At 43.9% G+C, this 24,580-nt stretch overlaps 1 protein-coding gene across 6 annotated transcripts in view; it reads left to right on the top strand.

The window, feature by feature from the left end:
- Window positions 1–4,245: 4,245 nt before the first annotated feature.
- SLC4A8 (solute carrier family 4 member 8) overlaps window positions 4,246–24,580 on the top strand; it is a 62,667-nt gene continuing 42,332 nt past the window's right edge. For 3 of the 6 annotated variants that reach the window (XR_014561829.1, XR_014561830.1, XM_083729367.1), the window contains exons 1-5: window positions 5,335–5,687; window positions 9,937–10,018; window positions 17,487–17,615; window positions 18,136–18,271; window positions 20,129–20,289. Coding sequence is in view for 2 of the 6 variants with exons in the window: in XM_083729367.1 (XP_083585493.1) it covers window positions 5,664–5,687; window positions 9,937–10,018; window positions 17,487–17,615; window positions 18,136–18,271; window positions 20,129–20,289 (532 nt within the window). In the remaining 4 variants the exon portion in view is untranslated. Of the gene's footprint in view, window positions 4,440–5,334; window positions 5,688–9,936; window positions 10,019–17,486; window positions 17,616–18,135; window positions 18,272–20,128; window positions 20,290–24,580 lie in introns of those variants that run through there. The other 3 variants (XR_014561828.1, XM_083729366.1, XR_014561827.1) reach the window with 2 other exon arrangements.

Here is a 24,580-nt window from a genome sequence, read left to right as displayed (position 1 = left end):
GTAGTCGATAGGAGCCAATGCCTAAGGCCAATACCTTCCAATTCCTGTAATCAATAAAGTTGTGGCCTTTTATGCCCATTAACCTTAAATAATGTGTCCGGTGTCTTCATTTCACACGGGGGGACGGGATTTGCCACGCAAAACCATTCTGCTTCGATAATTGCAAGCACTACCACTGGCAGAAGTTCAAAGTATGACTGAACCCAGCTTTAAGAATTGATTAGGTTTTTTTTTAGCACTGGGCTCCCACTGAGGGTGTTGGTTTTCTTGGCTGTTGAGGATCCAAGCAGGAGTTACATGCATCGAAGACTGGAGATGGCCTAGTGAGATCAGGGGAAGATGGCAGAAGAAAAAGGTTTCATGTATCAGGAAGCTCAAGGCAGGATAACAGTGTTATTGAATAGGCAGAGTCAAGGTTGATTATAATTGAACACAGTCGCAGGTGACGCAGGTGGCGCTGTGGGTTAAAGCCTCAGCGCCTAGGACTTGCCGATCGAAAGGTCGGCGGTTCGAATCCCTGCGGCGGGGTGCGCTCCCGCTGCTCGGTCCCAGCGCCTGCCAACCTAGCAGTTTGAAAGCACCTCCGGGTGCAAGTAGATAAATAGGGACCGCTTACCAGCGGGAAGGTAAACGGCGTTTCCGTGTGCGGCTCTGGCTCGCCAGAGCAGCGATGTCACGCTGGCCACGTGACCCGGAAGTGTCTCCGGACAGCGCTGGCCCCTGGCCTCTTGAGTGAGATGGGCGCACAACCCCAGAGTCTGTCAAGACTGGCCCATACGGGCAGGGGTACCTTTACCTTTACCTTTACATCTCAGTTTCTCCCATCATTATTGTTAGGACCTATTCTAGAGCAAGAGAAAACGATGTATTTATACAGGTGCATGATGATTAAGCTTGCCATCTCTTAACCCACAAATCTGGGAAAGTTACACGAATAAATATTTCCTTATCTTTGCACCCACCAAATACTAGCAGTCATGAGAAAAGGGTGCATTGGAGGCCAGGTCATTTTCTACAATTCAGTTAACAAAGGCCCAAGGTAGTTAAATGTATGTATCATGAGTCTATAATTTGCGTTTTGAAATACAGTTGTCTTAGCCCAAGTACTCTTCTCTCAATATGGAAACAGGTTGATTTCCTGTACTAGTATGCTAAAGCTGAGTTTGAGGTGGGGTAGGGATGTGGTATGGGATGCGGGTGGTGCTGTGGTGTAAACCACAGAGTCTAGGGCTTGCTGATCAGAAGGTTGGCGGTTTGAATCTCTGCGACGGGGTGAGCTCCTGTTGCTCAGTCCCTGCTCCTGCCAACCTAGCAGTTTGAAAGCACACAGTGCAAGTAAATAAATTGGTACCACTCCAGCGGGAAGGTAAACGGCGTTTCCGTGCGCTGCTCTGGTCACATGACCCGGAAGCTGTACGCCAGCTCCCTCAGCCAGTAAAGCGAGATGAGTGCTGCAACCCCAGAGTCATCCGCGACTGGACCTAATGGTCAGGGGTCCCTTTACCATTAAGGTAACACATATGTAAACTTGGTGCCACGGAACATGGGTAAAGTTATTCCTGCCACAAGAGAAAGGTTTCGTTTGCTTGTTTGCATGCATGATAAATAAACAAAAGGAGCTACAAGTAAAATGCCATTGTACAACAGGGATGAGTAATCTGTGGCTCTTCAGTTGTTGCTAGACTGCAACTCCCAACATCCTTGGCAGTGGACCACACTGGAACAGTGGCTAATGGGAGTTGGAGCCCAAAGGGGGCTTGAGAAGCCCAGTTTCCCCAGAAAGGAAGACTTTCACATATGTCTGGAGAGAGTCCAGGCCTACAGTTGAACCTAGTAACCTTGTGAGTTCCTGCTTGTTAGGTCAACAGCAAATCTGAAGGCACAGTAATGCTGAGAGGAGGCCCAGATGGCAAGCGATTAGCTGAGGTTGAGATGTGTGGGTTTGGCTGACTTCATTGCACCCTGATGACTATGATATCTTTTCACTCCAAATGCACTTCACAAAATGACCCCTCCAAGTGATTCATATGGTACCACATTAGGCCTGTATTTGAATTCACAGCACATAGCAGCCATAGTGTAGTATAGCAGCCATGTGTGTGTAGTAAGCAGTTGCAGCCGTGCTCCGCCCATGGGATGCCTTAGTAACCATATATGCATTAGGACACCTCTCATATGTGCGCTGACAGAAAAAATGGACTTTGCACCTTCCAGTTCTGGTAACTGGCAAAGAGGGTCCATTGCTGGCCATTAGACATTCCTGTGGGACAGTGTTGAATTGACGGTGGAGCAGGGTGCTTGCGCAAAGTTCTGCTGCTCCTCTGAACTGGGGTGGTTGTGATCAAGGAATAGAGATCTGTAATGCCCTCATTCGCCTTTGAAAGAAGAAAAGTGAGATTCTTGCTGGTGCATCTCAGGAAATTAAGCATTCAGATCGGCAGAATCTATTTGTTAATCTTTTAGCATATAACCAGTTGCTGGAAAACACATGGCAGGGCGGTTGTCCTCGGACCCTGCTTGTGGGTTTCCTGAAGGATGTTCTTATGTTCATATCTTCTTATGTGCCAGAAGAATTAACCATCTTAAGTCTATGCATGCTAATAATAATCACCATGCATGTACTTATTCACTGAATGTATCCATCAAGCAATGTGGCGATGTATTTTCTGAGAGGGGATGCATAGACCTTGTTTAGATGCTCCAATACGGCCACATTCCAAATGCAAACCAATAGCTAAATTAATGTGTTAGCTCTTAAACCAAGTTAGTAACAGGACTGAAAGGTCTAAGGGAAATAAGTAATATCCCTTCCTTTATCATTATCAGTGTGTCTCAGGTTTGCATTGTCTGCTTTTGAATAAACTGCAGAGGTGTGTATTAAAAAAAAAAATCATCATCATCATAATTTATTAGTTATACCCTCACCCATCTGACTTCAGTGGGGCTTCCTCTCAGGTCCGTGAGTATAGGATTGCAGCCTGTTACCTGTACAATGTGTTGCTGAACTTGTTTGTTTATAATGCAAAGCCATGTTATCACCAAGGCCTCCAAAGTGGTGAACACTATCAAAAGCAACAGCAGACACGAACTTGTGTCACTTGTTTTGAGCAGAACTTAATACTCACCATTTTCAAGACATAGTTTGAAAAGTTAATTTTAAAGCAAGTCTCTGTGTTGTATCATGTTTCCTTTCCAAAATACAAACCTTCATTTGGGTTTCCACCTCCAGTTGTTGGTGTAATGAAGGTGCCCAGACTGGTACATGCAAAGACTGGACACGTTAAATAAATATAAGCAAGCTTTCCTCGTTCCGTAACTGATTTATTGATTAAATAAATGATTTGCTTGGTGCAACATGCAAAGTTATCTGCCTTCACTGCATAACTAGAGATGAATACTAAATAACCAACTCTGAAGTAAGTGTCCAATGGTAGAGCTTGAACCTTTCTTATTTATGAGGACATTGGTTTCTCTAGGGTTTTCTTTAAAATGTGTTTTTTATTGAATTTTCTCCACATCTCTAGTTTGTGTGTGTGTGTTCATAAGGAGAACAGTTGTGCCCCCAGACCTGGGAACAATTGGATTTATGATTTCTCATATAATGTAGAAAGACTTCCAACTGTCAATCAATGTTCTGTTAGACAACTGTTGACCACAGTGTGTACACTTCACTGCTACTAAGAAAAGACCCAACAATGACTTTAAAACCCTCTGTTGTTAGGAAGATATTTATAGTTGTGGGGATTGAGAAATGGACTTGACTTCAGCTGTTCTGTATGTAGAGCATGGAATGAAATTCCAGCACTTCCACTGACGTAGAATCTGGCAATTGCTGTAAGTTTTGAGAATTTCACTGTCACTTAAAAAGCCTAGCTTCTCCCCAAGCTACTAGTTTGTTTTATTCTGGAAGGCTGTTTACATTAGGGACCATTCAAACAAGCAATTCTCCACCTGCAGTCTAAAGTGATGCAGTCGCAGCAGCCAGTACTATATGCTCTCACAAACTTAACATGTAGATTAATAACTCCACTATGTAGATCAGCTCAAAAGTGTGCCCAGAAGGAAACTGATTTTGCATTTTCCTTGGGCTGCGTATTCTGTTTTCTCCAGATGTTTACTTTTGTGTTTTCCCCATTGTTAAACAGTAATATGGGGCACAGGGCTGAAGGCCATGGTCACCATCTAATTTTAACTGATTGGTGTCGTTTTTCATTTTGGATGCCCTATTACGTCAATGATAACATTTCAAGCAGAGCTTGCCTGTTAACAGGCATAGTCGTCCTGAAGGCTTGTCTGCTGTAGGAAAGAGAATTTTCAACATAGAGCTCACTCATGAGTTTCAGAAGGAGGGAAATATACCCTAAAAAAACCAACAGTGCAACCTTATGCATGTTTATTCAGAAGTTCGTCCTACTGTGTTCAAGGGAGCTTATACGCAGGTAAGTGTGCTTGGGACTGCAGCCTGTGTTAGAATGCGCAGATAACGTACATATGCATGAATGGCTCCCCTTTCCCTGTGATAGACACCCTATTTTCTTGTATCTGGCCCTGGTAATGGCCCACATTTTCCCCCTGGGTGCTGCTGGGTGCAGTTCGGCAACATCTGTAGGGCCAGAGGTTCCTACAGTGCCTACCTCTGTACCACCACCCCAACTCCCCTTTTAAACATAAACAGGGCATCTAGCCACCCACAGTTTCAGCAGCTAGTGCATCTTGCCATTAAGTCTCCTCCCTCCTAAGAGGACTTAACTATGCATGTGGTGTGCAGGGAGGCTTGTGTATTATTAGCTGCTCAGGCTGTAGGTGGCTGGATGCCCTGTTTTAGAAGTTATAAAAGTTTGGGGGTTTTTTTGGAGGGGAGGGATGAACCCCCTTATAAATACTATTTCCTAAAGTGCTTTGGGTGGATTTTAAAGGCTTTCCCATTAAAATACACCTTGAAATGTGATGGGAATAACTTAGTTCTCTCCCTCCAGGGAACTGGGATGGACCCCAACCCAAGATAAATATTTATAGGCCCCCGTGGCCCCCAATCCCCTCCTCTACACAACTTTTGAAAGACTCAGTAGCCCTGCCCTCTTCTTTTTCACATGGCTAGCCTATAAACAGAAGATTGCTGCCTTCTTACCAGATGGGCAATCTGATGAAGCCCGGTGCATTTTGTACTGACTTCCAGTGTCAAGGTAGTTGTGAGAACAGGACCTCAAGGTTTACATCCTTCCCTCCCACTCCCCTTACTTTCCAAGAAAGCTCCTTAAGAATGGATTTGATGAGACAGAAGGGTGGGTACCATTTGGAATATTCATGCTGCCGTGTTCCATGCTGTCATAGTAATGAAAGTCAGGTGGCTCTGGGAACAGAGTTAGCGAGGAAACCCAGCTGAAGCAGCATCTTCAATGGTTCAACCTTTCCCCCTCCCCTCCCCACCTGCCCATTAAAAAAGATTGTCTAAAAGAGATGCTTTAAGAAGTAGCAAGTGGCTTCTGTTGGGGGTCAATGCCTAGTCAGCTAAATGGGTGTATGGAATGGACTCAAGCCTCCCTTTGGCAACCCAGACTTGCACCAGAAGAGAACTTAGCCCAGGACCTGGATTCTTGAACATAATTGTAGAAGAAGATTGATTCTTCTTTCTTTCTGACCTTGCACGGCTTTGGAAGATAACCATGACATCATTCAGGAACTTGCAGGTAAAGCGCTTTTATGAGGATGGATGAGTCCCCACTGGAAGCCCTGCAAATGGTTAAAACCCCCAAAGGTAAAGGTAAAGGGACCCCTGACCATTAGGTCCAGTCATGGACGACTCTGGGGTTGCAGCGCTCATCTTGCTCTATAGGCCGATGGAGCCAGCGTTTGTCCACAGATGGTTTTTCCGGGTCATGTGGCCAGCATGACTAAGCCACTTCTGGCGAACCAGAGCAGTGCATGGAAACGCTGTTTACCTTCCCTACTTGCACTTTGACGTGCTTTCAAACTGCTAGGTTGGCAGGAGCTGGGGCTGAGTAACAGGAGCTCACCCCGTCATGGGGATTCGAACTGCCGACCTTCTGATCAGCAAGCCCTAGGCTGACCATAATTACTTAGAGCATTGGTTAACAGTGCTAAGGCTATAGTCTTCTTTTCAGACGTGAGAACTATGTAATTCATGTGAGCCTTACTCCCAGGTAAGTGGGTATAGGATTGCAGCCTAAATCAATTATGGTGTAATTATAGTGTTAACTTCACACTATGAGTAGATGGTGTTAACGTTACCATAGTAGAAGCACTTACTTAATCACCTTACAGGAAACCAGGCTCCAAAGGTTCACCAGAGCAACAACATTAAAATAAAGGTTAATGTCAAATAAAGCCAATACCTGGATCTAGTGATATAACTGAATTAGAGTTGCCAGCTTTTTCTTTTTTAATAGCCCCTGTCCTGTGCCTTTTACTGTTTTAGGGTGGTTTAACCCTAGACAGTGCTTTTTTCTGGAGGTACACAGGGGTATGCATACCCCTAAACATTTTGTGAATCCAAGTTTGGCCTCATTGAAGGGCAGTATTTCAATATGAGTAGGGAAATGAGAGTACCCCATTTTTTTTTTAGAAAAAAGCACTGAAACAGGGACAACCCAAAGCCCAATTAAAATGGCTTACTCTGTGACTTCCTAGGGTGCCAGGGAAAGAGGTTATGTCTCTCTGAAGGACCTCAGAATTTGTTACTGTCATTCTTCTATACTGCTGTATATGGTCACAATTCTGTACTAAAATATAAACAAATCAGCCTCAGCCCTAGCACAACAGCGGGGTATTGGCCATTCTGGGACTTCCTTGAAGTTGGCATTCTAACCCAGTGATAAAATCTCCAGGTATATGCATTTAGAACATGGTAGTACAATTCACATGCTTCATCTGAGACTCTTTTTGTGTGTGCTCCTTCAAAAGGAGATGCAGAGGGTGGCAACTTGAGAACAGGCCTTCTCAGTGGTGGCTCCCTGTTTATGGAATACGTGCTCCAGGGAGGCACACCAGACACTATTACTATGTGCTTTTAGAAATCAGGCAGAAACATTATTATGTGTGTGCGTGTGTCATTTTAAGTTGTTTTATCCTTGTTTTAAGGGACGTGGGTGGCGCTGTGGGTTAAACCACAGAGCCTAGAACCACGAAGGGGTGAACTCCCGTTGCTCGGTCCCTGCTCCTGCCAACCTAGCAGTTCGAAAGCATGTCAAAGTGCAAGTAGATAAATAGGTACCACTCCGACGGGAAGGTAAACGGCGTTTCCGTGCGCTGCTCTGGTTCGCCAGAAGCGGCTTAGTCCTGCTGGCCACATGACCCGGAAGCTGTACGCTGGCTCCCTCGGCCAATAAAGTGAGATGAGCGCTGCAACCCCAGAGTCGGCCACGACTGGACCTAACAGTCAGCGGTCCCTTTACCTTTACCTTATCCTTGTTTTTGATATTCATATTTGCAAGTTGCTTCAAGTTTCGTTTATCTTGGGGAAAACAACGAATAAATATAATAAATAATCATAATGCTCACAGTGCATTCTGCGGCATGTGCAGAGCAGGCACGAGTCTGGATCTACACAGGAGGCAGCAGAATGAGTTCTATGAGAAGGAGGTGATGGTGGTGGGGGTGTTAGAGTGCACTGTCATTTCAGACTGCAACTGGAGGCGCTGGTTTATTTATTTTAAGTGATCCTCTATGTAAAGGATTCTCTGCTGGTGGAAAACTAGGCGGGAAAAGTGAGAGGTTCTTGTTCATCTCCCTTTTCTGTTGTTCTAGCTTCCGATGTGCAGTATTCTTGCAGGAACTGAAAATAAAATGAAGATACAATGGGGAGGAAAATCTAAGAGCAACCGAGAATACAACACCCCCAGTTTGAACTCCAGTTTGGGCAGATCCTGTCTCTTCATGAATTTTTGGATCTTGTAGTTTTGCTGCTGCTCAGGGCTGCCAGCTTGCCTTCCACATCGAGGGACTCAGCGCTGTGTGATGTTATATGCACAATGTCATGCACCAGGTGGAGGGTTCCATGGGGGCTGTTGCCCCGGGTGCGCAATGGGGGGAAGCATCAACCAGGAGCCCCCTGCAGAGATCCCCATTGCACTCTGCTGGTGACAGGGGCTGGAGAGCACATTGAGTAAATATCAACCACTGCCCTCCATCCCTGCCCAGTACAAGAGTACTCGCCCGTTGGCCGGGGAATGGGAAGCATGGAGGGCAGGTTTGCAGAGAGCTTGATCTGTTTTGGGACCCTCAGTATTGGGGTGGCTCAGCCCCCTGCTCACAAATATTGAGGGGGCAGAAGCCCCTTCTGGCCCCTACAGTTGGTTCCTCTTGTTGCTCATTATGGGTGGAAAGAATGCTTTCGCTTTTCCCTATGGGAAATTCTGCCCAGCAGAGCTATGCATTATTTATCTTTCTAGGTTGAGGGAAGAAAAATAAATAAAAGAGTGGCACTGGAGCTTGCTATTAGCAAAGTGTCCTTTCTCCTCTATCTATCTAATTATTAAAATGATGTATGGAATCGCTGTGTCCTGTGAGGAAGAGCTTTATCAGGGTATATAGTAAGTGCAACAAGTCTGAAATGCACTTTGATAAGAGAGAAATAATCCCTTTTCCCCAGCCAAGCTTCTATGTCAGGAAACAGAGAAGGACTAAACAAGATTGTTGCTTCTCCGTACTGCTAAGCTTTAATAGTCTTAATTTTCTCTAGGACTTGAAAAATGAGTGTTGATGCATGATCTGAATTTTAACTTGGATGTTTCCCATCCCCCACATCTAAATTTGGATTGTGAGTCCCCTTGGCACAAAGGGCAAATAAGCTTCTATAATGTCACACATCTCTGCCTCTTCTCCTACTTTTGAATTGGGGCAGGAGGAAAGGCTGGCTTTGCTAGGCAGCAGAAGGAAGGGATTTGCTTCAGACATCATGAAGTATGTGAATGGGGGGAAATTGATGAAGACAAAAAGTGGTCTTTGGTGCAGCAATACATGACCATAGCCAGGGGCATTGTGTAGAGGGTGCCAGGGGGCTATGGCCCCAAGCACACAATTTTTTGAGTGGGTTTGAACCAGATGCCCCCATGCAGGTGCCCCCAGCACAGCCTGGCCTGATACTCCTCTCCACCTGCCAAGGGCCGTGTTGGTCGGCCAGGCTGTTCCCTGCACAGGCAGGCAGACAGCTTAGCGTGGCCATGCTTTGCTGTGGTGGGAGTGAGGTCACTCCAGTGGTGGTGGCGAGGGCTGGGCTGGCACCCCCTCCCAGTCTATCTGCTGCCTGCCTGGCACATGTGCACCTGCCCCAGGCACCAACAACTGATGCTACACCACTGATCTTAGCCTAGGGGGTGGGGTGGGGGCCCTGTGAGGCCACACAATGTTTTGGGTCAGCACTGGCAGGAGAAGTATTGATGAAAATTTGAGAAGAAGGGCAAAGTAATTGACTGGTCCTTAGACAACCTGCAACCTCTTCCCTCTAGGAAATGCATAAAGGAATAGCACTCCCTAATGCAGTGCTTTAGTGACATTTTCTGATATCAGCACCCGTTATACCAATCTTAAATGACTGCACAATTTTATTGAATAGGGGTAAGACAACATATTGGCTGCTTGCATCCATATTCCTATAGCAAACATTGCTACGAAGCCGTAGAATAGCTCATATAATGCTGTTTATATTGCAGATATTTCCAAAGGTATCCCAAAATGTGTGTGAGAGGAACTGTATGTGATTGTGTATGTACAAACATCTGGCTATATTTGGGTAGGCCAGTGTTTACATGTGACTGTTCAACAGAGGGGAAAGAATATTTGTATGTGTCAGAAATTTACAGTATTCTTGAACAGGAATCAGCATTGACCTTCACTGTTCTTTAATCTGGTTCATGGGGTAGATGCATAGATTTGTGTGTTAATAATATGTGTGACGCACCCTCATTGTTTCTCTACCAGAGACCAGAGGATGAGGCTGTTGTGGATCTGGGAGGTACCAGAAATGTTGTCAACATTCGTTATGAACCCGAAGAGCTGGAAGGTGAGGCTGTTCCTTCCTGCCCCCCCTCCCCCACTTCTCTGGCAGGCCATTAATCATCATTAACTATTTGGAAAGTGAAGTAAATGTGCTTTCTATCTGAGAAGGTTCCAGATACAGTGTCTTGTATACCACAGAACCAACACTGCTTATACTGCGTCTCATAAATCAAGACTCTGGTGAAAATCCAATTTCTTTAGCAAGAAAATTCAAATTCTGCATGCAGGATTTGGGAAACTTGATTATTTTGCATGACTACTTCCATTCTGCTTTATTTCAAGTGTGAAAATTCAATATATCTTGATTTATTTTTTTTTAAACGAGTTATATGTGGTGGTACACGTACAGGAGTTATACAAGTATGGTGGTTTTAAAAGTGTGTAGGAGATAAGGATGGGGGACAAAATTGATTCAGTTCTCATTTAAAGGCAAACCTACTAAACCCACACTTTCCAAATCAATAAGAATACTGAAACACAACCCTCCGTTGAAATTTCCTCTTCTCCAGATTTTGCAATGTGATTTTCTGGCCAAGTAATGTGTGCAAAAATGCATATACTGTCCCCAAATGTAGGGGAAAAAATATACTGGTGAAAATGACATAGAAAACTGTGTTATATTATGGGAAACTGCTTTACAAAATACTTGGGAAAATTGTATACAAAAATGTTTGTGAGAAATTAGTAGTAAAATGCTGGTGACTTTTTGTGTGAACTTTTTTTTAATTGCAAACTAATATGGAATCAGAAAAATGGGAGTGCCCAGATCTGAACTATTCAGCCATGCTTAGTTTTATCTATTACATATATTTCCCTCCAATCCATATCAGATGCTGTCTTCTGCCTGTATTGATCCCTTTTCTTTTTCCATGTTACAGGGGTGTGTGTGTGTTCTTGCAAGAGATGCATTTTGTCCTTGCAGAGTAGATGGCATATTTTGAGCTACATTTCATCTCATGGGAACAAATAGACCTGCTTTAAAATGAAAACAAAAACACACGCACTTTCTTTGTCTTATTTCCTATACTTTGGTGTATCAAATCATGAGGCTGCCTCATGGTAGCATCCTATGTTTTATATATGGGAATCCTCAGGCCCCACCAAGACGTCTTCACACTCAGCAATGATTTATTAAAACATACAGAACACAGGGCAACATTGTTTGACATTACCATAAACAGTGTAGTTGAATAAAGTTTATTGTGGCTAGCATTGAGAGCCCCTGTGGTGTAGTGGTTAAGAGCGGTAATCTGGTGAACCGGGTTCGCATCTCCGCTCCTCCACATGCAGCTGCTGGGTGACCTTGGGCTAGTCACACTTCTCTGAAGTCTCTCAGCCCCACTCACCTCACAGAGTGTTTGTTGTGGGGGAGGAAGGGAAAGGAGAATGTTAGCCGCTTTGAGACTCCTTCGGGTAGTAATAAAGTGGGATATCAAATCCAAACTACTACTACTCTTCTTCTTCTTCTTCTTCTTCTTCTTCTTCTTCTTCTTCTTCTTCTTCTTCTTCTTCTTTGCCCAGGATCTCCCCCCCCCCAACCCAGCCAATCTGAACCGTCTCTCAGACTTTGCACCAGAAAGTGAGAACATCCTCTCCTGTTCCTTTTCACACTGCCTGTTTGACCTGAAGCTTTTTGTGCTTGCCTCTTAGAATAACACAGCACTATAGGTTGTGAATTTTTGGGAAATGTTGAAAATATTCAACCCTTACACAACAAAGCCCTCAAGGGTGTCTGAGAAGGCATATGAGAAGTTCACTTCATTGTATGCTGGAGCCTGAGCATGGCTGTTTCAAGATGGTGCCATTGCACCCACGATGGTGCCACCCCTCAAGCTATTGGTCTGACCAGGGCCAGTCCACCCATGATGCAGGCTGAGAATGCTGCCTCAGGCAGCAAAACCCAAAGAGGTGATGATGCCCCCTTTGCTGCTGGCAGAGAAGTGGAGGCAGCAGCAGCAGCTTCCGGCAAGATTTTGTGAGATCTTGTAGATGTCTCCTGAGATCACACTGGAACCTGGTAAGGGAATCTTCAGGGGGGCACTGCAGGGCAGCACATTCCTGTTTCACTTCAGATTCTGGTTCCAACAATGTAATGCTAACTTCCATATGCGCCATAGCGGAGGGGCAGTAGAAGTCTTTGGGTAGTGGAATGTGACAGGATTCCAGGAAGGAGAGGCAGGAAACCTGCTAAATCAAGCTTCTCCCCCCTGTAATATTGTGGTACTCAAAAATATTCTCCCAGGAGCTGCTGGGCTCAAACTTGAGACCTTCTGTTTGCATGTGGCTGTTCCATCTGGTGAATTGTAAGTCTCGAATATCTACTGCCCTAAGTAGTTAAGAACCTTCAGGCCTGAATTGGCCTCACCCAGGCATACTGGTCATTGGCACCTCCTGGACAGAAAGGACTATAAAAGGGTTTCCAGTTTGCACGAGCAGAGGATATGCCTAACTCTGGTGTGTTCCTTGTCGTACCCTTTGGTCCTGATTCCTGGCTTTGTCATCTGCTCTAACATCTTCTTTGCTCCTTGGATCCAATTCCTGCTTTTGTCATTCTTGCCTGCTCCTTCCCTGGTTCCAACTCCCTGGCCCAGCTGCTGCTTCCTGGCTCCTGACTTACGTTAGACAGCTGCCCGTTGATTACACATCCATGACACTTTCAAAACCACAGGGACTAGAAACTTGACTGTCATATAAGAATGACAACCGATGTCCTTCAGGAACTTGAAATGTGGGATTGGATTTTGTGCAAGCCACTCTGACACTTGGAATCTGAGAAGCCAAAGAATCTTTGGCGGTGGTGCCACAGAGAACTCTGTAATTCCTTTAGCAGTGGTGCTGAGGCCAAGGATTCACAAATGCTGGGTGAAGAGAACGCTGGAACTCTGCAATTGGCACTATCATCCTTTGGGTCGAGCAGCTGCTGCTATGTGGGCACTCAGATGCACACGCATGTTTAAAGTAGCTTGTGTTATGTGACAGTGTGAGTACCTCCCACTATGACTAGCAAATATTTGCCCAACAAACACAGCCTGCTGCTTCTTCTGCTACCAAATATCCCTCTGAATGAAATTGTTCCATAGCACGGACTGTTCCAAGCCTTCATGCAAATTTTCGACATGAGCAAAGATCTGATAGAGCTTCCTTCCAAAGCAAAATTCTCCCTCTCTGTTTGTGGATCGCAAGTTGAACTTGTTTTCTAATTGTTTTAGTTGTTGTTGTTTTACATGTTTTAGCAGTTATGCTTTTTGACTGGCTTGTTTTATTGCATTTTTATTTATTATTTTTATTTTATTCACTGGTCAACAACAAATTTGTTGTCTGCGTTTTTTTCAGATGATTTAGGACGAATCTGATGCGCTGAATCCAAAAATCACATTGGTTTTGCTCAATCAGGTCAAGTTTTTGAGCTATGACCACATGTCATTTTTTTACATTTTTGTTCACATGTACGCTTGTGTGGAGCATTTTAGAAGAAGTTGGTGGGGGTAAAATGCCATGTCAAATAATTGTTTTGATTGGAAATGATTATTTTAATGACAAGAAGTATTCAGGTCCGATAGTTCTGGGTAGTTATGGGTGATTAAGTGGAACTGGAAGCGTGGAAGGCATTTGTTCTGGTAGTGAAGAACTTTCTGGGCAACAATAAGGCCAGAAACTACGCAGAACTTGTCAACAACATGCTGACTGCTTTCAGAAACCTGGGCTGCAACATGAGCGTCAAGATGCACTACCTATTTTCACATATGGACCGGTTTCCTGAGAACCTGGGTTCAATGAGTGACGAGCAGGGGGAGAGATTCCATCAGGACATGAAAGAGATGGAGACCAGGTATCGGGGTCACTGGGATGCAGTCATGATGGCTGACTACTGTTGGACTCTGAAGAGAGACCTCCCTGCCGCTGAGCATTCCAGGAGTTCCAAGAAACGGAAGTTCAAGCCCTGAAGTTTGAAAAATGGTGAAGCAACATGCAATTTACGTGTACTTACCTTTATCAATGCCCACCATTCAGTTTACAGTAATCAATGTTTCTATCAGGTAATCAATATATGTTGTTGGAAAAACATTTCTTTCTCTTAAAAACATATTTAGGATGATATGTGTTGACAAAAATCAGCTGATAATGCCACAAAAATGTAATCGATTTTGTCACACGATCTGATTTTTTTTCCCAAATCAACACAGCACAAAAACCTGACCTGATGGAGAGAAACGGATGCCATTTCCTGATTCAGCAGTGCAAAAATACCCTAAATCAGTTGTAGAAATCTAGACAACATTCAAAAAGTAAAAAATTGTTGCCCAGTGTATTGAGTTTTCAATATTTATTATAGCCACATTTTGTCACATACAACAATAACCTTAAACATTGCTCGACTGAGCACCGACCTCCTTCCCTCCCTCTTTCTGACTTCTGAACATCTTTACTAAATTCTTAGCATCTCTGTAATCCCCTTCTTACTTTCTATCTTCCTTTAACATTTCACCTCGTTATATGTAAATTATGGATACTTTCAATACTTTGATGGAATTGTTTAATTGTGTATTTTCATAATGTATTGATTTCATACTGGTAAACCTCTTAGAAGCCACTTTGGCATGTAGGTGGTATATAAATTATTAATAATAAATCTATAGAATAAATTGTCCTTCATAACTTTGAAACATTCCACCAGGGGAAAGCTCTGTTACCTGTGACAAGTGATAAAAACTAGTAAAAGGTGCCAACAAGAATTGCAGTCATAAATGCAGCACACCAATTATTTTTTTCACTTCAAACACATCCCCCTAGGGTGGACTGAAACAAAAGTCCCCCTCCCCTTGCGTCTTGCATTCCTGCAAGAAAAAACACGGCAAAGGACTCTCCAAACAGGAATTCCAAAGGGCAAGAGCCACAACAGGAAATAGAAAACATGCTGGAGACGAAAACCAGATTTTAAAGGACTCTGAGTTGTATCCATTGTTGGCCATGCTCAAAGTAGAGCCATTGAAGTTAATGGACCTAAGTTAGCCATGTCATTCATTTTAATGGCTCTTCTTGGAGTAAAACATAGTTGGGAGTCACAATACCAAATCCTGAATATGCTGCACTTTGTAGTCTGAGATTTGTCACATTCACTATTACTGATATACTGAGATTTGCATCTGAAACTTCATCTTATCTCAGGCTGCAGCACTGCAGTGGGAGAAGGTAATCCCATTGAATGGTGGGACTTAGACCTGAGTAAATATGCACAGGATTGCACACTCTTTCACATCAGCTTCAAACAGACCCTTAAGGTGGCTTACGGCACTAATCTTCCTAACAGGATTTGGAAACAAAGGGTGAATATCGTGTGCTTCTCGTCTGTCAAAATCCCACGCAAAGCAAGCAGGGTGTCAGTACCTATAAATAATTCCCTTTTATATCAAAGGGAAGTCACCCTTAAGAGGAAGCCCCTCTAAGTCCAAAGGTGGAGGAGGGGGAATCTCCGCAGCTCCTTCCGCTGTTCTTTTTATTCCTTGTTCCTTTTATTCTCTCTTTGTATTCAGCCTGGCACAGTGTGCTTGAATTAGTAATAAATTGCACAGCAGAAAAATGTCACAAATCTTTTCACCCTCTCAGTTTTATATAAATAAAGGTCATGGTTTCTTGGGACTCAGACCCAAACCTTGAACAGAAGGTACCTGTTTTCTTGGAAGGTGTGCAGTAACAACAAGGACGGGGGTGCTCTGAATGAGAGCTGAGTACGTTTTCTGCATTGCCGTGTATCCACGGCCTGAGCTTCCAAGCAGAACTGCATCCTTGAACCCTAAAAAAAGAGAAAAAGTTAAGTGATGGGGTGAAAAACTCATAAAAACCTCAGGGATCAAACGTTGAATGTTCTGCATGCAAAGCCAATGCTCTGCGCATGAGCTATGACCCTTCTCAAACAACATCTCACCGCCAATATTAAAATATTGGTAGCAGGGACGCGGGTGGCGCTGTGGTCTAAACCCCAGAGCCTCTTGGGCCTGCCGATCGGAAGGTTGGCGGTTCGAATCCCAGCGATGGGGTGAGCTCCAGCTCCTGCCAGCCTAGCAGTTTGAAAGCACGTCAAAGTGCAAGTAGATAAATAGGTACCACTCTGGCAGGAAGGTAAACGGTGTTTCCGTGCGCTGCTCTGGTTCGCCAGAAGCGACTTAGTCATGCTGGCCACATGACCCGGAAGCTCCCTCGGCCAATAAAGCGAGATGAGCGCTGCAACCCCAGAGTCATCTGTGACTGGACCTAACAGTCAGGGGTCCCTTTACCTTTAGCAGCTTTCCAAATGGCTAAATTGAAAAGTCCCCCCCAAACCCCCCACAATTCATAGCTTACATTGGTTAGAAAGCTGCAGCTGCTTCTTTTTCAGATTCTGAACTGGCAGTATTCATTCTTACTTTCGTAGCTTGAAGGCTAGACTTACTGCAATTAGGTCTACATGGGGCTTGAAGAGACTACTCAGAAGTAATGCAACACACGGTCTCAGCATCCAGAAAAAGATGGGTAATCAGAAACACATTAAACTGACATTCCAGGGTCTTCACTGGCTCCATAAATCCGTCTGGGCCATTCATGAACCACAATGCCCAAAACAGCCTGAGCTATATATATTCATCATGTGTCCCAGCAGGCCATGCTTCTGAACTAAACCATTGGGCTAATCATTGTAGTGTGTGCCCAACAGGAATGGGCCATGATCAACAGTCTGGGGATTACTAGTGGCTGTGGGACCAGCCAGCCAGCAGGGCCAATGAATAATCCAGAGCCACAGGGCAGCCATGAAGCAAGGTAGAAGTCAGTGGAAAAACTAGGGGTCAATGAGCAAGCCAGAAGTCAGGACCAAAAAATAACTATGAATACAGGAACACACTGCAGCTCAGGAGGACCTTGTTGCTCAAGCAAAGTTGGACTGGAAGAGGAAGCCCTCTTACACTTCCCACCTGTCAAGGAATGGCCAACTTGGGTAGATGCTGTCTTGTCCAGGGCCTGAAGGTGCCTGCAATTCAAAGGTTCATGAACGTTTTGTAGAAGACTGGAGGCCGTTTTTTGGAATATCTTCAAAGGGAGTGCATAGGAAATGGGCACTGAATCTTCCACCCTTCCTTCTGAGCCTTACTTTCCTGCAGTCCATTGCTCTACCTGCTTTTCTCTGTTCCTGTCCATGATTAACAGAAGTGAGCCATAAGCAGAGAAACATGGCTGATGCAATTGCATGATGGGAAAGAGAGTGGACTCAGTGCCCCCACCCCTATTTTATATGTCAATAGGATGGACATGTGGAAAGGCTTTGATTCCTAGTTTTTCCAGGAAAGTTGCTCCAAAACCATTCAAGATGCTGTTACTGTTTGGGCTGTTCTGGTTCTGGAGAATGGCTGGGATTGGAATGAGAAGGGGAGAAGTTTGCACAGGATATGATTTGTATCAGTTACATCCAATACAAACCTTAAAGTTCTCTGCTTTGATTCCAGGGCACAGGACTCTGTATGTTGGGGTGCGGATGCCTTTAGTGAGACAGACCCACAGACATCACAGACATGGCCAGAAGCACAGGAAGCGAGATCGGGTGCGACAAATGCAAGAAGAGCCTGGGTCTAATGGTGAGTGTGCAGTGCTGGGTTACTATGTGAGGTGGACATGACAGTAGGGCAAGCAACTTCATGGGCCAGTGTCCCGTATAGATTTCCAATACCTCAGAGACAGAAGCTTTCCCAACATGGCTACCATTAGATCCTTCAAGAGAATTGTAGAGCTGTAGAGTAACTTTTCTTGCTGTACACTTCTGGCTAGGTAGTAAATGTATTTACTAGGTAGTAAATGTATTTACTAGGTACATTTACTAGGTAGCAAATGTAGTAAGTAGCTAGCAATGCAGGAAGTTGCTTCCGTTGCACAAATCTTCATTATCTGTGGTACTGCATATTATTCTTTTGCATGTTGTGTTCTTATGCTGAGGGGCTGCTCCTGTAAGCTACTAGTCCCATGTCTAGAAACATTACAAGGCTTTTCCCTCTTGTCCTTTTTTTTGCAGGATATTCAAAAGAGGGGGGGAAAGCAATTAATCGTGCTCTCAAAGCTCGTCTCCCTGTTTGTTATTTACTTATTGCTCCATTTTCTTAGATTCCCCATCTCGGAGAGTTCAGTTTATCATTGGCATGGAGGAGGATGAGGAACATGTCCCCCATGACTTGTTCACAGAGATGGATGAAATCTGCGTGAAGGAGGATGAAGATTCAGAGTGGAAGGAAACAGCAAGGTAAAAATAAAGGACAACAGCTGTACGCCAGCTTCCTGTGTGGTCAGTTTAGCTCCAAAGAATTAAGCCAGAAGCATTCTTAAAGGAACAAGTAACCCTTTCCCCTGCTTATGGGACCAGAAAGTTAAATGGACAGGCTGCATCCTGAATGCTGATGCTGAACAGATGATCTTCTATCACATGGGTTGCCAGAGATGTGGCAAGGGAGTTGTCAGTACAGTAATATCTGTGTGGGATTACTGTAAGTCTTGAATGAAGAAGGGATAGAAGCACCCAGTTTCACTCAGGCAGTCTGGCAGGACAGGATTTTGCATCTGGAATTCTACCATACTTTCTGCTCCTGTTCCAGAATCAGTTCCAGATGTCCCAGTTTGAATGGTATCTGGTGGGTTTTACTAATGGGCTGCTTTGAACATGCATGCAAGCTTCCTGAGTCAGCATGAGATGGTAGTGCCTTCACATCAGTCCAATTGAGGAGGCTTTTCATCATTGGCTGCTGAACCAACAACACTGGAGAAGGCTTCCATGCTTTGCAGCAGGACCTTCTGGATTCCAGGAAATCCAGTCTCTGGGCTGTTTTGTTTCTGCTGAGCAAAGAGCTGCTAAGCTGCTGCCAAATGCCACTTTGCGTCTCTAGTTCATAAGTGCCTTAAATGCACTTCCAAACCTATTCAAAATACATGTGCTAATGTACCTGCCAAGCTCACACAAACCAAAGAACACATTCACTGTTGCTTTGCCCAGTGGTGACATCTACTGGCAGAAGACATGTTGTTGCTACCAGCCAGTGTTTTCTACATTCAGCCTTGGTAGCTCCAGATGTTTCCATAGGTGTTGATTTTCAAAATAAACAAAGCAAGTGACTGGTAACTCCTTCTGCACCAGTTTGTTTGTGAACACTGGGAGAATTCATTTTAGTAATCTGGGTAGATCACAGCTTCATAAGCCTTGGTTTCTCAGAGCCACTACAAAGCAGGGAACTGCTATTTGGAGCCCCCTGAAGTGGCAAAATGTAAGACTCTCAGTGCTCTCTGAAAACAAGAAAACCATTGCCTCATTTATGTTCTACTGACAGCTTCCCATAGCAGCTGATTGTACTTTCCTTGAAAGATACTTCTCATATTTTGAGAATACTTAGCTTTAGGTAAAGGTACCCCTGACCGTTAGGTCCAGTCGCGAACGACTCTGGGGTTGCTCGCTCATTTTGCTCTATAGGCCAAGGGAGCCGGCGTTTGTCTGCAGACAGCTTTTGGGTCATGTGGCCAGCATGACTAAGCCACTTCTGGCGTACCAGAGCAGTGCACGTAAACGCTGTTTACCTTCCCACCGGAGTGGTACCTATTTATCTACTTGCACTTTGACGTGCTTTCAAACTGCTAGGTTGGCAGGAGCAGGGACCGAGCAACAGGAGCTCACCCCATCGCAGGGATTCAAACTGCCAACCTTCCGATCGGCAAGCCCTAGGCTCTGTGGTTTAGACCACAGTGCCACCTGCGTCCATACTTCGCTTTGGGAAGGGGCAATAATTTATAGGTAGAGTACAAGCAGTGCTTGCAGAAGCTCCCACATTCAATTGCTGGCATCTCAAATTAAAGGATTATGGGTAACAAGTAGAAGGTGGTGTAGAAATACTTAAATTAAAATTAAAAAGGCCCATCAGGCCACTACCTTGCTTGAAGCTAAGCAGGTCTAGTGATTGGGTAAGAGACTGCCTCCATCTTGGGTTCTGGGAAAGGATATAAATGTAATAAAATAAATTTGCACATTGGTACTCAGCACCAGGGTCAAGGTTTTTTGTTTTTTTCCAAGAAAACTGTTCCTATTGATTTGGATTGTGTTGGTGTCCATCACTTGCAGGTGGGTGAAGTTTGAAGAAGATGTGGAAGATGGAGGAGAACGTTGGAGTAAACCCTACGTTGCAACCCTCTCATTGCACAGTATCTTTGAGCTGAGGAGCTGCATCATCAATGGGATTGTCCTTCTGGATATGAACGCAAGCACCATCGAAGAAATTGCAGGTGCCAGTTAAGGATGATTAAAAAGGAAAGGAACAGTGTCAGCGTAAGGTGGAGTGGAGCCTGGGGCAGAAAATCCAAATGGCATCCTCCTGCTTTGCATACAGCAGACCCCAATTTCACTGCCCGGCACCTTTTCTTAGTAGTGGGGTGGAGATTAGAAGGATGTTTTTGCCAGAGACGCTGGAGGGCTGTCTCCCGTCAAACAGGCAGTACTGAGCCATATATGGGCCAAGGGTAAAAGGCAGCTTCATATATTCATATTAAAGGAAAAGGTAAAGGGACTCCTGACCACTAGGTCCAGTTGTGACCGACTCTGGGGTTGCAGCGCTCATCTCGCTCTATAGGCCGAGGGATCCGGCATTTGTCCGCAGATAGCTTCCGGGTCATGTGGCCAGCATGACTAAGCTGCTTCTGGTGAACCAGAGCAGTGCACGGAAACACCGTTCACCTTCCCGCCAGAGTGGTACCTATTTATCTGCTTGCACTTTGACATGCTTTTGAACTGCTAGGTTGGCAGGAGATGGGACTGAGCAACGGGAGCTCACCCCGTCGTGGGGATTCGAACCACCGACCTTCTGATTGGCAAGTCCTAGGCTCTGTGGTTTAACCCACAGCGCCACCCGTGTCCCTATATATTCATATTAGAGAAGGGCTAAAACCACCCCATTTTGGCTTCGAGAAATGGGGGCATAATTTTTGGGGTGGGGTGATGAAATTGTATGAATGGTTTCTGGGGGAGGGGGGTTATTGCCGTGTCAACTAAAGATTTTCTCTTTCCGTTTTTTTTTTTTTTTACTGTGTAAAAAATAATAATGCAAGGTGCACCAATGGTGGCAGTCAGACCAGAGAGAGGGAGAGAGGGAGAGAGGGAGGGGGGTACAGAGAGAAAGAAAGAACCGGTTGCCATCATGGTAAGTGTCCCACTCACCTGAAACTATTGCAACTATTTGGCTCCCCACCCCAAAATTTGCCAAAACACCCCCAAACAGGAATGGTAAATTCATGGGGGGGGGGGTGATTTTGACTTAGCCCTAGCCCATATGTGTGGCAAGTTAAGAGTTACCTGAGTGTAATTTCCTGATCTTTGCCTTGTGCCACAAGGAGTTCCAAAGTTTTACTGCAAACAGTCTATAAACTTGTTACAAAGCATCGTTTCAAATATCAATCAACGCATTGCTCTTAAACAACGAGCAATGCAGTCCAGTTTTCTTTCAGTTCTTACTTGTTAGTACAGTGGTACCTCAGGTTACATACGCTTCAGGTTACAGACTCCGCTAACCCAGAAATAGTGCTTCAGGTTAAGAACTTTGCTTCAGGATGAGAACAGAAATCGTGCTCCGGCGGCACGGCAGCAGCAGGAGGACCCATTAGCTAAAGTGGTAATTCAGGTTAAGAACAGTTTCAGGTTAAGTACGGACCTCCAGAACGAATTAAGTACTTAACCTGAGGTACCAATGTATAGTCCAATAACTACCGTATTTTTCCTTGCATTAGATGAGGTTTTTTGACTCAAAAATCATGGGGTCATACAATACATGGATAGTGGCATGGGGGGAGGGGGGAGAAGTGGCAAACCTGCCGGCCGGCCAGTTGGCAGGAACGCAACTTCCCCCCGATGTCGCTGCGTGTGGGAAACAATCTAGGGAGTTTTTCCTGCCCGCAGCTGTGTGGGGGGAGAAGCTCAACCACTTTGGGCCATCTCCCCTCATTTTCTTAAAATTGAGCTCTGAAAAACAGGGGGATCTTATACATGGAGGCGTCTTATAGATGGAAAAATACGGTATTCTCTCTCTGGTTACAGAGAGAGATTCAGAAAAGCAAGCTACTTATTCAATATGCTTTTAGCTTCCAAGAGAGATCCAGACTCCCAGGGATAAGTAATCGATTAACATAACATTGAAACACCTTTTTGCACTTGTTACAGTTCTCTGTAAAACAGATATCCTGCAAATGCAAACCTCCACATGTCATTTTAGACACCTTAAATGCACATATTTTACATGGCCCTGATTAGACTTGGTCAGGTTGGCTTGCAACCTCAAGATTTCCTCGGAGTCTGAGAAAATTGTTACGGCTGTTCATGATTTTGTCATGGTTGTTACAAGTGGAGTGTGCTTTCCAGCAAAAATGTGTGTGTGTTGCATGCTACGTATTTCTACTAAACTGTGCTAAAAATGATTTTTTTAAAAATGCAAATGTTTCGCTAGCTTTCATGACAATGACTTTTTATTTTTTAAAAAACACCATCAAACCTGACCTCACCCCATTGGCAGCCTTGTGAGACTTGCCCATTAAGGAGCTGATTAAGATATTAGTGTCAAAGCCCCGGTTTGCTATGGGAAATGCTATCTTTGTTTGATGTAACAGACTCTAGTCATCCTCTGCAGGAAAGTACATACACTTGTGAGTGATAGAGAAACTGCCCTGAGCTGTTAAAATCTTCATCTTTTGGAACTCTGTGAACTTCAAGCTTACTGGAAAACAGAAAGTTGCTTGAGACATTTTTGTAGCATTCGTTTTCTTTCTTTTTTTTTGAAATAAATTTTAATTAAATTTTCTTTTACAAATTAATCAACACAATCCTGTTCTCAATTTTCCAGTTTTTTTGTACTTCCACCAGCTCCTCCACCAATCATCCATATTTTCTATTCATTACGCAATTTCCATGTCTTATATTGCCAGTTAATACTAACTTATCGTCTCTGTTTTTTTTTTACAATACATCTTTAACAGTCACAAAGCCTCTTTAAAACCGACTAACGTTGTCTGTACATCACATATGTTTTTCAGATAATCCGTAAACTTTCCCCAGTCCTCGATGAATTTGTGATCCTTTTGGTATCTAATTTTCCCAGTCATTTTGTCCAGTTCTGCGTAGTCCATAAGTTTCATTCTCCACTCTTCAAGTGTCGGTAGTTCCTCTTGTTTCCATTTTCGGGCCATTAATATTCTTGCCGCTGTTACTGCATATTGAAAGAGTTTGTAGTCCCTTCTATTAATCTCTCTTCCTGTTATTCCTAACAAAAAGGCTTCTGGTTTCTTTACAAATGTATATTTAAACATCCTTTTCAACTCATTATATATCATTTCCCAGAAACCCTTAACCTTCTTACATTCCCACCACATATGAAAGAATGATCCTTCTTTTTCTTTACATTTCCAGCACTTGTTACATGTTTTGTACATTTTTGCTAACTTAACCGGTGTAATGTACCATCTATATACAATTTTCATAATGTTTTCCTTTATCGCCAAACATGCAGTAAATTTCATATTTTCATTCCATACTTTTTCCCAGTCAGCCAGTTGTATGTTATAACCAAAGTCTCTGGCCCAATGTATCATAACCGACTTAATCTCCTCATCCTTCGTTTGCCATTCCAATAAAATTTTATACATTTTTGACATTATCTTAAAATCATTATTTATTATCTCTGTTTGAAATTTAGATACTTTTTCTATATATCCCCATATGAACAAGTTAAAGACTATGTGTTTGATTGGTTGCACTATCTTCAGGTAAATGAAATGTTTAAAAAGGATCTTAAAGAGAGGGGATGTAGCATTCGTTTTCAGAGGCAGTTGCTCTTTTGCCTGATAACCAAAATAATGTGTTAATGGAAGAGTCAGTGGAAGACTTAATGGAGCTTTCTTAATTTTTTCCTTCCAGGAAAGTAGCTTTGTAGAAATAGGCTCTTGATTGAGAAGATTGCATTCAAGCCCTGATAATTCTAAGCACATTTCCTTCCCACAAAGGTTACTAATATCAGTCAATTACGCAAGATATTTCAATGAGGCATTGTGCTGCAGACTGCTTTTCATTTGATTAGATGCGCAGAGAAATAAAACTGACTCAGATTGTGGAAGCGAACTGCATTATCTTGAATGGGGTTGCAGATGCATTATTTAGCGTTTCAGCAAAGCTTATTAACTGAAGGAAAACGCCTCCTTTCTCAGCAGAGACAAAGAGGGTTTGTCTACACTGCAGCCTTCTGCACCACAAACCTGCACATGGACTTGGCCTCTGTGGCTTCTCATCTGGCATATATAAGTTTTAGAGAGCCAAGGAATTAGACTGTTTATATAGAAGAGGAATAGCTTGTGCTCGAGTGATGTTTCTCTGGCTTTGTTGGCACATAGGAACACAGAGGAACACAAACCATGGGCCCATTTAGGTCAGTATTGCCTGCACTGACTGGAGGCAGCTGTCCAGGGTTTTAGGCAGGAGACTTTGCATGCCTTACCTGAAGCTGCCAGGGATTGAACATGGAAGCCACTGAGCTATGTTTTT

This window comes from Podarcis gaigeae, assembly GCF_964106915.1.
Source record: "Podarcis gaigeae genome assembly, chromosome: 2".
In the NCBI taxonomy this organism is placed as follows: Eukaryota; Metazoa; Chordata; class Lepidosauria; order Squamata; family Lacertidae; genus Podarcis; species Podarcis gaigeae.
The sequence above is the reverse complement of the archived record's forward strand: the minus strand, read 5'-3'. Positions and strand labels throughout refer to the sequence as shown.